The sequence below is a fragment of the Anoplopoma fimbria genome, chromosome 17, assembly GCF_027596085.1.
Source record: "Anoplopoma fimbria isolate UVic2021 breed Golden Eagle Sablefish chromosome 17, Afim_UVic_2022, whole genome shotgun sequence".
Lineage (NCBI taxonomy): Eukaryota > Metazoa > Chordata > Actinopteri > Perciformes > Anoplopomatidae > Anoplopoma > Anoplopoma fimbria.
This window is the reverse complement of record NC_072465.1, coordinates 29,479,439-29,494,330: the sequence shown is the minus strand read 5'-3', so window position 1 is coordinate 29,494,330 and position 14,892 is coordinate 29,479,439. Positions and strand designations below refer to the sequence as shown.

Here is a 14,892-nt window from a genome sequence, read left to right as displayed (position 1 = left end):
CATTCAGCAGAGGAGGTGTGACAAAGCTCCACCCCTCACCTGACTCACCTGAGACAAACCAGGAAACAGTTTATTATTCGTCCTCACTAAAGAGAGACACACAGACTGAAAACCAGACGATCAGATTCATCTTCAGAACAAACTAACAACTTCATCTGAGTGAGTTCATCTACAGGAGAGAAAAGAGGAAAACTACAACACTGCTGCTTCAACCTGCTGACACTCCACACACTGAACGTGAGTTTGACTAAAAACATGACTCAAAGTGAAAGTAGATTTCAGTGAAGTTAGTAGAGGAGGGAGGTGGAGCCATGACTGACTGTTCTTTCTGTCTGCTGTGTTTTCAGCTTCACTCAGAGACAAAATGGCTTCCAGATCAGAGGCGGATCACTGCTGTCCGGTCTGTCATGAAGTCTTTAGAGATCCTGTTCTTCTGTCATGTAGCCACAGCTTCTGTAAAGACTGTCTGAAGAGCTGGTGGAGAGAGAAACCAACACAGGAGTGTCCAGTTTGTAAGAGAAGATCTTCAAAGGAAGAACCACCTTGTAACCTGGTGTTAAAGAACCTGTGTGAGAGTTTCTTACAGGAGAGAGATCAGAGAGCTTCAGAGGCTCTCTGCAGTCTGCACTCTGAGAAACTCAAACTCTTCTGTCTGGACCATCAGCAGCCAGTGTGTGTCGTCTGCAGAGATTCAGAGAAACACACCAACCACAGATTCAGACCCATCGATGAAGCTGCTCAACAACACAAGAAGAAACTTCAGGAAACTCTGGAGCCCTTAAAGGAGAAGTTAAAGGTTTGTGAACAAGTTAAAGTGAAGTTTGATCAAACAGCAGAACACATGAAGGTCCAGGCCCGACGCACAGAGAGGCAGATTCAGGATCAGTTTAAGAAGCTCCACCAGTTTCTAGAGGAGGAAGAGGAGGCCAGGATGGCTGCACTGAGGGAGGAAGAGGAGCAGAAGAGTCAGATGATGAAGGAGAAGATGGAGGCTCTGAGCAGAGAGATAGCAGCTCTTTCAGACACAGTCAGAGCCACAGAGGACGAGCTGAGAGCTGAAGACGTCTCATTCCTCAACAACTACAAGGCTGCAGTGGAAAGAGTCCAGCAGCGCCCCCTGCTGGAGGATCCACAGCTGCTCTCAGGAGCTCTGATAGACGAGGCCAAACACCTGGGCAACCTGACCTTCAACATCTGGAACAAGATGAAGGACATGGTCTCCTACACTCCTCTGGTTCTGGACCCAAACACTGCTGATCCAGAACTCATCCTGTCTGAAGATCTGACCAGTGTGAGACCAGGAGAGGAACAGCAGCTTCCTGATAATCCAGAGAGGATTGATTATTACTGGTCTGTTCTGGGATCTGAGGGCTTTAACTCAGGGACTCACAGCTGGGATGTTGATGTTGGAGACAGTACATTCTGGGAACTGGGTGTGTTAGCAGAGTCTGTCCAGAGGAAGGGAGACATAGAGTCTGGATTATGGGCAATATGGTTCTATGGAGGTAAATACGTTGCACAGTCACCACCAGGTCTAGACACTGATCTCAAAGTGCAGAAGAAGCTCCAGAGGATCAGAGTGAATCTGGACTGGAACAGAGGAAAGCTGTCGTTCTCTGATCCTGATACTAACACACACATACACACCTTCACACACACTTTCACTGAGAGGATGTTTCCATACATTAACACTGTTGATAAACTGAAGATGTTACCGATGAAGATCAGTGTGACAGTGGAACAGAGCAGTTAGAGATAAAGAGGATGATTATTATCATTATGTTTACTTTTAAAAGCGCTAAAGTTGGACCTGTTCTCCTGCTTTCCCATAATTACAAATATATGTGTATTATTTCAGTTATTGTTATACTGTTTTCATTCTCTTTTTGTTGTTATTTAGTTTGACAATTGGCTCTTTGTTTCTTTTATCGCTACATATGTACAAATATTTCACATTGTTTCTCATGTTTTGGTTTGTTTAGCCTTTTTTATGCAACAGCCGTGGCTCGAGACTTGACGTTGTATTGTTTTAATGCTGTACGTCCGGTCCATTTGTGAATGCTATATATCAGGAACGCCTGGAGGGAACTCCTTCATGTACTGGAGGTTGCTGCTTGCTCTTTATAATTATTAGTATAAACTTCTGATTAGATCATCTTGTCAGTTCTATTCAATAAATGGTGAAACTCCAGATTCTCTGCAGCCTTTCTTTGAATGTGCTCTCCGCTGTGCTCTGCTGTCCGCCCCCGGGCTTCTCCACGCCACGCCCAGAATAACCCAGAGAGCGAGACGGGTGTGTAGGCTGCACTGCTGGTATTTAGACAGACAGGGGTGAGTGACACTGCTAAAAAAACGCACAGCGAGACAGCGTCTGCCGTGAGGTTAGACCAATAAAAATAAAGAGTCAATTTGTTACCAGTCACCCTCCTTCCATAACCGTGAGCCTTGGAGACACGTCCTGTCGGAAGTCTGCCGCTGTGTTTATAAAAACATCACACTCTTGGGGAAAAAAAAGGTTTGTTTAGATGGCAGGAAATATAGAATACCCCAGGTTTGGCTGAACAGATGTGTCGGTGGGCCGTCTTTCACTATATGATTGGAAATATTAGTCACATTGTCCACTAAACACACGGTTGCGCTATAATTAAAGTTACAAAAGTAGCTGTGTTGAATGAGTGTGGATGTGTTTGAATCCCTTTGTGGTGTTCGTGACTGAAAACCTTCCACTAGCTGTTTGGGATCCTTATTGTTTATTCATGCTGTCCAGTGAAGAAGGTTAGGAGTCAGCGTTTATGTATTAATTGCATTTATTACTTTGCAGTATTGATATTCAGTTCTAAATGTTTTATCCCAATGGTGTGTTTCAATTGAAGGTATCATTATAACAAGACTGAGAAGTTATACTCTGGCACAGAACTCCTTTGAGCTAAATGCTAACGTGTTTATGTTTAGAAAGCATATTCTTTAAAGGGACAGTTCACATAAAATACATGTTTTTGTCCTACCTGTAGTGCTATTTATCAATCTAGATTAATGTGGTGTGAGTTGCTTTAGAGATGTCTGAATTATCTCTAATATAATGCAACTTTACATGCTTGTGATGCTCAAAGCCCCCCCAAAAATAATACATTTTAAAAACCAAACAGCAGTGTCTCCTTCCAGAAATCATGACTCAGGATACCTCACAGACCTTGTTTTGAGCCGTTTTATGTGGTAATTCTGGTTAAAAGAAAATAGTTCCTACATTAAACTGAAATAATATCTAGAGCCGATATATCTATACAACACTCAGCAACTCACCAAAACAATCTAGATGGAAAAATAGAACTCCAGTTAAAATGTGTGTTTTTGATTTTGAGGGTAAACTTTTCCCTTTAACATGTTTCACATTTTATTTTGCCCTGTTAGCATCTTAACGACAGAAGCTGAGTTTGACGCAAACGTCACTAGTTTTGGTTATAAACCAAATTATTGGACAAATAAGAGGATAACCAAAACAATTACTGTTCATCTTCAGGGGATCATGAATGTCTGTACAAGGTCTCAATCCATCCATTAGTTGTTAGGATATCATTGTCATTGGCTCATTAGAGCTAGGATGCTAATTATCATACTTTTGTAGCTACACTAGCTGCATATTGGCAGTATTTCAGCTGGTCGGTCCACAAATTTGGTCCAAATTTGATCCAGACATTTATGATCCCCAGCGGGGTTTTGTTCTATAATATTGGTGACCCCTTAACCTTTCATCTGTTGACTTCCTGTTTTTGAGTGAAATGTCTCAACAGCTGTTAAATGGATTCATATACAACTTGGTGCAGATATTCGTGGTCTTTGTAAACTTTGGTTATCCCCCGACTTTACATGTAGCAACATTTCATTGTCTCCACTGACCTGCATTGACAGCTATTGGCCATGGTATTTGATTCAGACATTCATGGTCTCAAGAGGATGAATCCTAACAACTTTGGCAATCCCATCACTTCAGCTCAACATTTTTATTTGTCCAATACTTTGGTTTATGAGTAAAATAAACTCATGATACCACGGACACCTTGAATGTCAATGTTTTGCATCGGTCAGAGTCAGTGACGTAATCTATCAAATGACAGTTATTGAAAGTGAAGTGATAGTCAAGTTATGAGTATAAGAATGTGGACAAACACAGGACCTTCACCCAGGAGATAGCTGTTTGTGTCCCGTGTGAAACCAACATTTAAATGTTGTAATTTCGCTTGTTACGTAGCGTTACATTCTTATTTTATTTTTACAACACAAAAATATATTTTTTTCTAACCTGAACAAAGTAGTTTGTTTCCTAAACCAAACCAATAATTTCACAACGTTAACAAAGGACAGAAGATACTGTACAGATTCTCGTCTGAGGTAAGTTGTGATATTTGTCTACACAAATGAAATTGAATAGTATTAATCACATGTCCATGTGCGTTACTGCAAGCTTGATATGCGGCTGATAAGAAAAGCTTCATTAAACATATTTTGGGTTCAGAAACATCGATCTTCAACGTATGAAGGGATTTGCGGAAACGTACAATGCCAACATTTTTTCTGCCGACTGGGTTGAAACATTGTTTGAGGTTAATGATCTTTGAGTCTTAAATAAAGCTTTTCATGTGTTTCCTGTACGTCTGCCCCGGCACGGTTAAGGCATATTTGGAACAGCGGCTGAGTGAAGAAAACCTCCAACAGATTTCTATGTTTGCAGCTCATTTACAGTTTGTTTTGGTGAATTGTCTCTTTAGGAGCAGAATAATTGTCCCCGGTTGCTTCTCGTCAGTTTTCCCTCCTGACTTCAGCTCCACGTCATCTGCTCTGAGTTAAGACTGTGTTTGTAAATGTTGTCCTGTGCGTGTTCACCAGGTGTCTCACTGTTGAACAGCGCTTTGAACAAACCAGAAGAAGATGGGATTTGTGCATCAGGAGGTTGGTTTGTGTGTGAACGGTACTGTGTGACCGTGTGTGTCGCCAGCTGGTTAAATTCATCACGTAAATAAGAAATTGCAGGCAAAGTTTAGAGGGCTGGGAGGCCAGAATGTGTTGGAAATCTGCAAATTATATTGAGTTTTACTGTTCGATACTCAAAGAGAAGCTCTTTTCGGGTTTGTTGAAGTACTGCAGCTACCTTTTTGTGTTGTCCGCAGTGGAAAGTAACAAAGAACAAATTTGAGGTTAATTTACATGAATAAGGCCTTAAGACAATATTTATTTAAAAAAAGTAAGATGCATCTGTGTATTAGACTTGTTAATCATCTCATTATTACTATGATGAGCCTTTTGAGGGTCCCAACCCTTAGGTTGAGACCCATTGGATCTAGCCTCACCTGGAGCAACATGCTGCTCTATCTATACATTTAATAAATGAGATATCAGAGACATTTTACTGCAAGAGCACTTAAGTTTTGTATATTTTGTTTACAATACTTCTGGATATTAAAATGCAGGATTGTTTTTGGGAGTGATATTACATTCAAATATCTTCTGTAAAGAACCTGAGTGCTTTCTCCACATCTGCTTTCTTGTGTTGTCATTTTCTCTTTCTGTTTTTACTGTTATTTCTGTTATTATCACAGTTTTTCACCAGCATTTAACACGAACTGAGCGCCCCACTTCTTGGAAATGACTCTTTTTTTTCTTCTCACTGCGGCACTCGAAACGTTGGAGCTCTTAAAACCCCTCATTGTGCCCTGATCTGCCCCGCTCTCTTGACAGAAGTTCTGCTCCCCGTCTTGTGGTTTTTCTGGGACTCGGTAATTGACTTGAAACCGAACCCGGAGCAGGCGAGCGTGCTGCTGTATTTACTGCATGCCGCTCGGAAACAGATGCTCTACCAGTGCCCCCTCTAGGCTAATATAAGCCAGGGCCTCCTCGTGGAACAAATTGAGAACATCCAGTCCGCGGTGAGGAGTTTACAGGGTTGCAGGTGGGCCAAACAATGTGACACGGATCACAGCGAGAGTCTGTTTATTGGTTTCTTCATCGGAGGTGGCTGGAGAATGAGTCAACTCCGGTTCAGGGCCAAGGCTCCTCTGACACGGCAGAGGCCGACAGAAAGAGAGCTGGTGAGACTGTGGCGCAAACATGGAAACTGTGACAAGTTCGGAAACGCTCGGTGAACTGTAAACCTCTACGTGGTGACCCTCGCAGCGAGCGTGGAACACAGTTCTAAGGCAGCGCTGGAACAAAAAAGAGTTGGAGTTAAAACACAGAGGGAGGAACAAACGTACAATCAGACCGACCGCAGTCACGTCAGCGTGTTTCGTTGTTGTTGTCATGAAAGACTACGTTGGTTTTTGTATATACATTGTGATTGACTTGTTTCCTGTCTGTGTTGGTGTTGTTGTGTGTCAGAGGGAGTTTATTTGGTCGTTGACATGGCAGAACCAATCAACTGACACCAGTGGGCACATTCACAAAGGTGCTTTTGAGATTCATATTAAGACATTTTAGGAAGTTTTTAAGTTCAAAGCGAATGCAAACCAGCAGAAAAACAATTCCCTTCAATCATCCCAAGCTCCTCCCGACGCGGACTTCCATGGACTTATATGTGATCCGTCGGAAGCAAATGTACCCCAGGACAAAATACTTTTATCTCGAATTGTAATTCATAAATTCAGTTTTCTTGTACTGGAATGTATTTGTATGGGACTGTTTATATGTACATGAAGTGAAGCTATTTAATCATGTTTCTAGATTCATTTTTTATGTTTCAATGCGGAACAAAAGTGCACACTCCTTTTAAAAAATACTTTTTTGGTGCTAAACACTCTCTTTGTTATTGACATTTCAAATAAAGTTATTGGATTAAAAATATAGCTGCATTTCTTACGATTCTTCGACTTTGTTTCAGTTCTTGTTTAGACATCAGAGGGTTGACGTTCTGCAATAAAATTACAGCTTTCAGTCGTAAGCCGCCGGAGTGTCAAGTGGCCATACGCTGAGAGGCTTGATCCTGAGAGAAAGAGCTCCTTCTCTCGGCCGGAGAGGCCTTGCTTTTCCACCTGAGCCACAGGTGTTTGCTTAACGTGCCTGTGGTTTGAGCGGCTGCAGCTCCGTCATTTAGCTTCGCCATGGAAATGTTGACTTAAAGCTCTCCTCCTCCCTGAAGCCTGCCAGCCCGGGGGAAAAGAAAAAAACCCACCCTGGCTTCTGATAAACGGTGTGTGTAAACATGTCCCTGTGTGTGTGTGTGTTTTACGATGATGATGATGATGATGATGATGGCGGTGGTGGTGATTGTAGCCTATCACCTTCCACAGCCCCCCCCTTTCCTTTGACGCACGGCGGAAATGTGTGGATGTGGAAACGGCTGCAGGCAGGCGGAGCTCGGTAACATGATGATGAAGAATCACAGCGTGAGTGCAGGTGTTTCTGTGTTTTCACAGAGGATAAGTGAGGGCAACTCTGGTGAAGCACACAGATACTGTTTGCTTGAGTAAAGAAGGCTTAAACTGTCATTTAAAGGAATAGTTTGACAATTTTCGGGGAATTACACATATGTTTTCTTGCAGTGAGATGAGAAACACTGTCTTTACAGTAAATACGAAGCTATACCACCAGCATCTGGCTAGCTTAGCTTAGCATAAAGACTGTAACCAGTCAGTCCAAAGTTAACAAAATCCATATTTCTTGGCCTTGATAAACATCCAGCAGAGTGTCCAGGAAATATTCCCAAAAAGTTTTAAAATTTGGTTGAGGTGGAACACTGTTTATAAAAAAATAAAATGCAAATAAGGTGAATGGAACCAGAAGTAATTAATAAATGATTAAGTACAAGAAGAGCTGAAAAACCTGTGTGGAACGATGAGGAGACATTAACACTTAAAATAAATCAGTAATGTCATATTTCCATTTGGTTCTCATCATGGTTTTCCATCGTTTGAAGTTCTTTTAATGACCTCTTCCTCTTCTGCAGTGGGCATTGACTGGAGAGTTACCTCCACCAGCTGTTTATCTCCACCAACCTGTGAACTCATATTTGCATTTTCATTTGTAGATTTTCTGGAAATGATGTGAGATTATGTGCTACATTTGAATGGAAACTTGACTTTTGCCAGCTGAAGAGCTACAACGCTAACACGGCTGGCTAGTTAGCTATCAAGTCTCTGGAGCTCCTGCATGCTCTCCTCCTGGCAAGCTGGTCTCCTAGCAGCGAGGAGGACAGATGCGGATAGGGAACCACCACTAGCAGGCTGTTGGACTCATTTTCTGCAATTTATGTAGTAAGAAAACATTGTGGAATTGGCAAAGTAGCTAGCTAACTAGCCAGCTGCTTATTGAGCAAAATTTAACAACTTAATTGACACCATCTTGTTTCAGCATAGGACATTGCTATTGTAAAAAAAGTGACAACTTTGTTTTGATATTATTTCTGTAACCAGTGTTTCATTAAAATCATCGCTAATTTAGTAGCCACCCATCCGCTAGTTAGCTTGCTAATTCGACCATGATTTCATACAACACTAGTAACAGAAAACAGGACCGCTGAGGAGGACACACTTTGCTGATATTGTAGCTTGCTAGAACCTGAAAATCATGGTTCTGGCACCCAACATGACAGCAAGAAGACATTTAAGATGTGTAACTTTAAATTCGAGTTCGTTTCCAGTCCTTCCTTTGTTCCGCCTCCAGCTAACAAGGTGACGTTATCATCACATCGGCTGTAAAAGGGTCCGTAACTCTGGTAGATAGTCTCAATGGTATTTTCCTGTTTTTAAATCACCTTTTACCTCTCTGTCCAACAGCTGCTTTCATCCTTACTCCTTCTTCTTCCCCTCACCTGCCTGACCTCCCCCCACCCCACCCTCCCTCCCTCCCTATCAGCCCCTTCCTTTTTTCAGCACATGGCCCTTGTGTTACCTGGCACGCGAATGCGGCCGTTTATTTTCGCGGGGATACATTTTCTGGCGATCTCTGCCAGAGACAATATTATGCTGGAAATATACAGGTATTAACTGTTAAGATTTCAGATGGTCAAATAAACCGGGAGTTGGCTCTGGCACGGCTGCAACAGAGAGGAGATTGTGTGTGAACGGCCATACTGCTAATGAAAGACACGCGGGGGGAAGCTGCTCAATCACTAATAATTACTCCTCCCTCCATCCGTCCGTCCATCCATCCATCCACCGTCTCTCTCTCTCTCTCTTTATGTCTTTTCTCGCTCCCGGTCCAGGTGATTTCCAACTACCTCTCTCATTCATCTTCCCTGCCTTTGATTTCAACGTGACATTCATTTCACGCTCATTTCCTCGCTCTGCTGCTGCTGCTGCCGAGGCCGTCAAGGCCGGCCTTTCATACGCCACTAAACAGTCTCTTATGCTCTGACCTTTAGCAGGCGGGGGGAGCTGCCGAGACAAACGGCGCTCAGCAGGGGCGTAAATGATGATGGATCTGTTCTGGCGAAATTCGGGGGTTGGGTTACGCAGGACTGGCTGTGGTTTACATCTGGCTGCATGTGTTCTCTTTCAGGGTCTGAGGGGCGAGACTGCAGATCTGTTGTTACACACACACACAGATATTGAATGACTCTCCAGGGGTTAAAAGTAAGACGGGGTTAATTGTTGAACTGTTAATTAAGAGGTCATTACTACCTTGGTGTTAATATCACTTATTTTACACTTGATAGTCTCACTCTTGTATTTATTTACCTTGCTCGTATTGCTATTGTGCTCTCTTTTGCAATTTATTTCAGTATCATTATTTTTACACTTTATTCTATTGTTTTTTTTTGTTATTCTTCTGTTGTAATCTTTAATGAAACTCCTTCGGGATTAATACAGTTGTATCTAATCTTATTCTATTTACATAAACTAAAAATAATGATGCAGTTACTTAAACTGTTTCTTATACTTCAGTTTACATTAACACACAGTTAAAGTAAAGCACACCACCACTACTAATCCTACTGCTTTAATACTATAGTAGTACTAGTACTACAACAACTAGTCATGGTACTATTGGCAAAAAAAATAAATCTGCGACTTTAGTTCATATATCTTTCATGAGTAGATCTACTACAGCAAGTACTACGATGAATACTTGTGTGTGGATTATCATTACTAGCATGGAACCTACAGCCATCAGGCTGATTTACAAGTATAATTTTGATTGTATACACAATATATATTATATTTTATTTCATATATTATAAAATACTGTCATTATTAAGGTTTCAGACGTCCTTGACCTGCAGCATCTCAACTATCCCCCAGACTGAGAAAAGTGACAGAGACACTCAACTGATCTGCTAAAGATTTTGGTTTTAATGGATCAGAAATGATGAAGTGATGCGATTGATAAGAATTATGTTTGATTATTTATGAGAACTGTTACTACTCTATTACTCAATAATGAGTACTTTTACTGTATTTCTACACTGTGGTACTGCTAGATTTTCTTTGTACGAGTTAAATGCCAATGTATCATGAAGTACACAACTGAATTAAATACAAACACTTACATTTGGCAACAAATACAAGCTCAGAGGTGAATATATAAATATATACATATATTTATAATTATATATAGAGAGAAAAAGATGAAGAGAGAGAGAGAGAGAGAGAGAGAGAGAGAGAGAGAGAGAGAGAGAGAGAGCCAACATGCACCTTTGATTGTAAGAGCATAGCACCATCTACAGGCAGAGGTGTGTCATTAAAATGGGTTTGGTTCTGAAGACTGCTGGTCATCACTGCCACAGTTCCCCGCTATCCTGCCCAAATACAAGACGCAACATGCAGAGTGTAAAGCCATCTCATCTGTAAACTGATCTGCTTCAAACTGAAACTTTCTCTTTCAACAACATTTAGTTCAAGTTGTGGAAATGTTTAATTCACAAGCTGCCAAGAAAATATGTAAAGTAATTCAAATGTGCTACATCTTTAGCAGCTGTAACGTTAATGTACCAATTATTAAATTACAAAAATAATATCCATACCATAGTCTAGATGAGTGGACACCTACTGAGTAGTTTAAACTGTCAGTTAACCGTCTTAAATGAATTATTATGCTAATGTTATGCTAATCAAGATTTAGTGAAAATCTCGATGTTGATTTGGGGACAATGAATCGGCTGGATATCTAGTTTGTCTTTATGTTAAACAGACTGACTCTGACTAACATTTACTCTTTGTCAACCCCACGCAATTTTACTGACTTTGAATGCTGCTAGCATAACGTTAGCATTGTGGCTCTCAGCTGAGCCAAAGCTTCGTCATATCTAAGGTCCGTCTTACTTACTGGAGGAGTAAATAATGTTTCTATTGCATAAGAACCTTAAGGGATGGTTATGATTGTTAAGACCTTCGTTAATCTTTGGGAAATTACCATGATATGAGCGGGATAATGTCCTTTAAGTTGTCTATTATTTTGGATTTTATGGATACTTCGAAGGGCGTTACTAACTCATGTACATAAAGTATCCTGTGACAACCATTACATTACATTACAGTCATTTAGCAGACGCTTTTATCCAAAGCGACTTACAGGAAGTGTATTCAACATAGGTATATACAACCTTTAGGTATTTATTCAAGCAGCCTTGCAATGTGCATACTTTTTCTTAAGGAACAGTTCACCTGAAAATCAAAAATACATACTTTTACCCGTGTAGTGATATTAATCAGTCCAGTTTCTTTTGTAACTTGCTTTTTACAGGCTTGTGATGCTCAAAGTGGCAAAAAAAAGGCAATGAACACGAACAGCAATGTCTCTCTACAGAAACCATGACTCGAAAAGTGTTATTCTGATGATTTATGAAATAAAATCAATGAACTTGAATAATACAGATAGTAACAATCATTACACAGATAGTTAAATCCTGTTCAGTTGCGCTAGAGCATCAGCTGAAAAGTCCACTCCTCATAATACTTTACATTTAAAAAGACCTCCAGACTGCAGTTTACCTGCTGAAATTTAAGATTTTAAAGTTTAACACAATATGCAGCAAAGACACAATAAGTTCCAGTTTTGTGAATCAAACGTTTGATATGATTAATTCTGGAAAATAAAGGAATATAATCTTATTAAAAGAGATCCAAAAGTAATGAAACGCACAAAGATATTACTTTCAGTGACAATTTACGGGGCGGCTGTGGCGCAGTGGAGAGCAAGGTAGTTCTCCAATCAGAGGGTCGGTGGTTCGATACCCGGCTGTGTCCTTGGGCAAAACACTTAACCCCAAGTTGCTCCTGAAGGCTTGCCATCGGTGTGGACTGGATGATGAATGTTAGTTAGAGTCTGATGGTGGCACCTTGATGGTAGCCTGTCATCAGTGTGTGAATGGGTGAATGATATGTAATATACTACTGACTGTAAGTCGCTTTGGATAAAAGCGTCTGCTAAATGACTGTAATTTGAATTTGAATCTTCAATATCTTCAAATTTCTGTTGTCTCAAAGAACCCAAAACAATAAGAACTAAATGATATATTTTTAGATATGAAAAGGTAGACAATAGAAACAAAAGGCCGACTTTCAAATGAAATAACAATAAAAAGGCAATGAAAACAATAATAAACATATATTTGGATTCATGAGACATCAAGAGGAGCTTTAATGCCTTAAACAATTAAAATAATGTTAATAATCATCCTCTTTATCTCTAACTGCTCTGTTCCACTGTCACACTGATCTTCATCGGTAATATCTTCAGTTCATCATCAGTGTAAATGATTGGAAACATCCTCTCAGTGAAAGTGTGTGTGAAGGTGTGTATGTGTGTGTTAGTATCAGGATCAGAGAACGACAGCTTTCCTCTGTTCCAGTCCAGATTCACTCTGATCCTCTGGAGCTTCTTCTGCACTTTGAGATCAGTGACTGGACCTGGTGGTGACCGTGCTGAGTATTTACCTTCATAGAACTGTATTCTCCATAATCCAGACTGTATGCGTCCCTTCCTCTGGACAGACTCTGCTAACACACCCAGTTCCCAGACTGTACTGTCTCCAACATCAACATCCCAGCTGTGAGTCCCTGAGTTAAAGCCCTCAGAGCCCAGAACAGAGCAGTAACTGTCAAACCTCTCTGGATTATCAGGAAGCTGCTGTTCGTCTCCAAATCTCACACTGGTCAGATCTTCAGACAGGATGAGTTCTGGATCAGCAGTGTTTGGGTCCAGAACCAGAGGAGTGTAGGAGACCATGTCCTTCATCTTGTTCCAGATGTTGAAGGTCAGGTTGCCCAGGTGTTTGGCCTCATCTATCAGAGCTCCTGAGAGCAGCTGTGGATCCTCCAGCAGGGGGCGCTGCTGGACTCTTTCCACTGCAGCCTTGTAGTTGTTGAGGAATGAGACGTCTTCAGCTCTCAGCTCGTCCTCTGTGGCTCTGACTGTGTCTGAAAGAGCTGCTATCTCTCTGCTCAGAGCCTCCATCTTCTCCTTCATCATCTGACTCTTCTGCTCCTCTTCCTCCCTCAGTGCAGCCATCCTGGCCTCCTCTTCCTCCTCTAGAAACTGGTGGAGCTTCTTAAACTGATCCTGAATCTGCCTCTCTGTGCGTCGGGCATGGACCTTCATGTGTTCTGCTGTTTGATCAAACTTCACTTTAACTTGTTCAGAAACCTTTAACTTCTCCTTTAAGGGCTCCAGAGTTTCCTGAAGTTTCTTCTTGTGTTGTTGAGCAGCTTCATCGATGGGTCTGAATCTGTGGTTGGTGTGTTTCTCTGAATCTCTGCAGACGACACACACTGGCTGCTGATGGTCCAGACAGAAGAGTTTGAGTTTCTCAGAGTGCAGACTGCAGAGAGCCTCTGAAGCTCTCTGATCTCTCTCCTGTAAGAAACTCTCACACAGGTTCTTTAACGCCAGGTTACGAGGTGGTTCAGACTTTGAAGATCTTCTCTTACAAACTGGACACTCCTGTGTTGGTTTCTCTCTCCACCAGCTCTTCAGACAGTCTTTACAGAAGCTGTGGCTACATGACAGAACAACAGGATCTCTAAAGACTTCATGACAGACCGGACAGCAGAGATCCTCCTCTGATCTGGAAGCCATTTTGTCTCTGAGTGAAGCTGAAAACACAGCAGACAGAAAGAACAGTCAGTCATGGCTCCACCTCCCTCCTCTACTAACTTCACTGAAATCTACTTTAACTTTGAGTCGTGTTTTTAGTCAAACTCACGTTCAGTGTGTGGAGTGTCAGCAGGTTGAAGCAGCAGTGTTGTAGTTTTCCTCTTTTCTCTCCTGTAGCTGAACTCACTCAGATGAAGTTGTTAGTTTGTTCTGAAGATGAATCTGATCGTCTGGTTTTCAGTCTGTGTGTCTCTCTTTAGTGAGGACGAATAATAAACTGTTTCCTGGTTTGTTTCAGGTGAGTCAGGTGAGGGGTGAGGTGTGTCTCAGTCCAAAGTACTGATTTATTGCTGGATATGTAGACTGATAAGAGAGCAGCAGGCTGTTGCAAAAGTTATGATGTTTTCAAAGTTTGAATGCAGGTTGAGTGAAGTGGAGGAGTGTTAGATAAACTTATTTATTTTCCTCACTGTTATTTCAGTGACAGTGTTAATAGTTGGTAACACTTTTGTCATTGCCCCCTTTGGTTTCCCATTGTGCACAACAACACACACCTAGACGAGACACACACCTGACTGTTTATTGTCACCTGAGCAGGGAGTTTTCCTGTCTCCCCTGGGAATATTTCACAATCCAAACATCTCTCTCTCTCTCTCTCTCTCACACACATATTTATATATATAAAACAGTGTGACTGGTGAAAATCCTTTGCTTCTGTCCATCTGAGTTGAGCAGGTGTGACCAAACATGTGAGGAAAGCGAAGAGAAGCTGGAAACTCCTACTTCTTCTTTTAAGTACAAACAACACACCTATAATCAGTTTATTTATGAAGTGACCTAATCAAACAAGTTTCACAAGGTGTGCTACAT

General features: G+C 41.3%; 2 protein-coding genes across 2 annotated transcripts; one reads left to right on the top strand and one right to left on the bottom strand.

Moving 5' to 3' along the window:
- Positions 1-358: 358 nt before the first annotated feature.
- Positions 359-1,759, top strand: LOC129105735 (nuclear factor 7, ovary-like). Its single transcript, XM_054616907.1, has one exon. It carries the CDS (start codon positions 365-367, stop codon positions 1,751-1,753), a length of 1,389 nt encoding a protein of 462 aa, XP_054472882.1. The 5' UTR covers positions 359-364; the 3' UTR covers positions 1,754-1,759.
- A 10,856-nt stretch (positions 1,760-12,615) lies between these two features.
- Positions 12,616-14,296, bottom strand: LOC129105533 (zinc-binding protein A33-like). The gene is made up of 2 exons (XM_054616608.1): positions 14,132-14,296; positions 12,616-14,021 (listed from the first exon to the last, which is right to left on the bottom strand). The coding sequence occupies exon 2, from the start codon at positions 14,002-14,004 to the stop codon at positions 12,616-12,618; it is 1,389 nt and encodes a 462-aa protein (XP_054472583.1). The 5' UTR covers positions 14,005-14,021; positions 14,132-14,296.
- Positions 14,297-14,892: the final 596 nt, after the last annotated feature.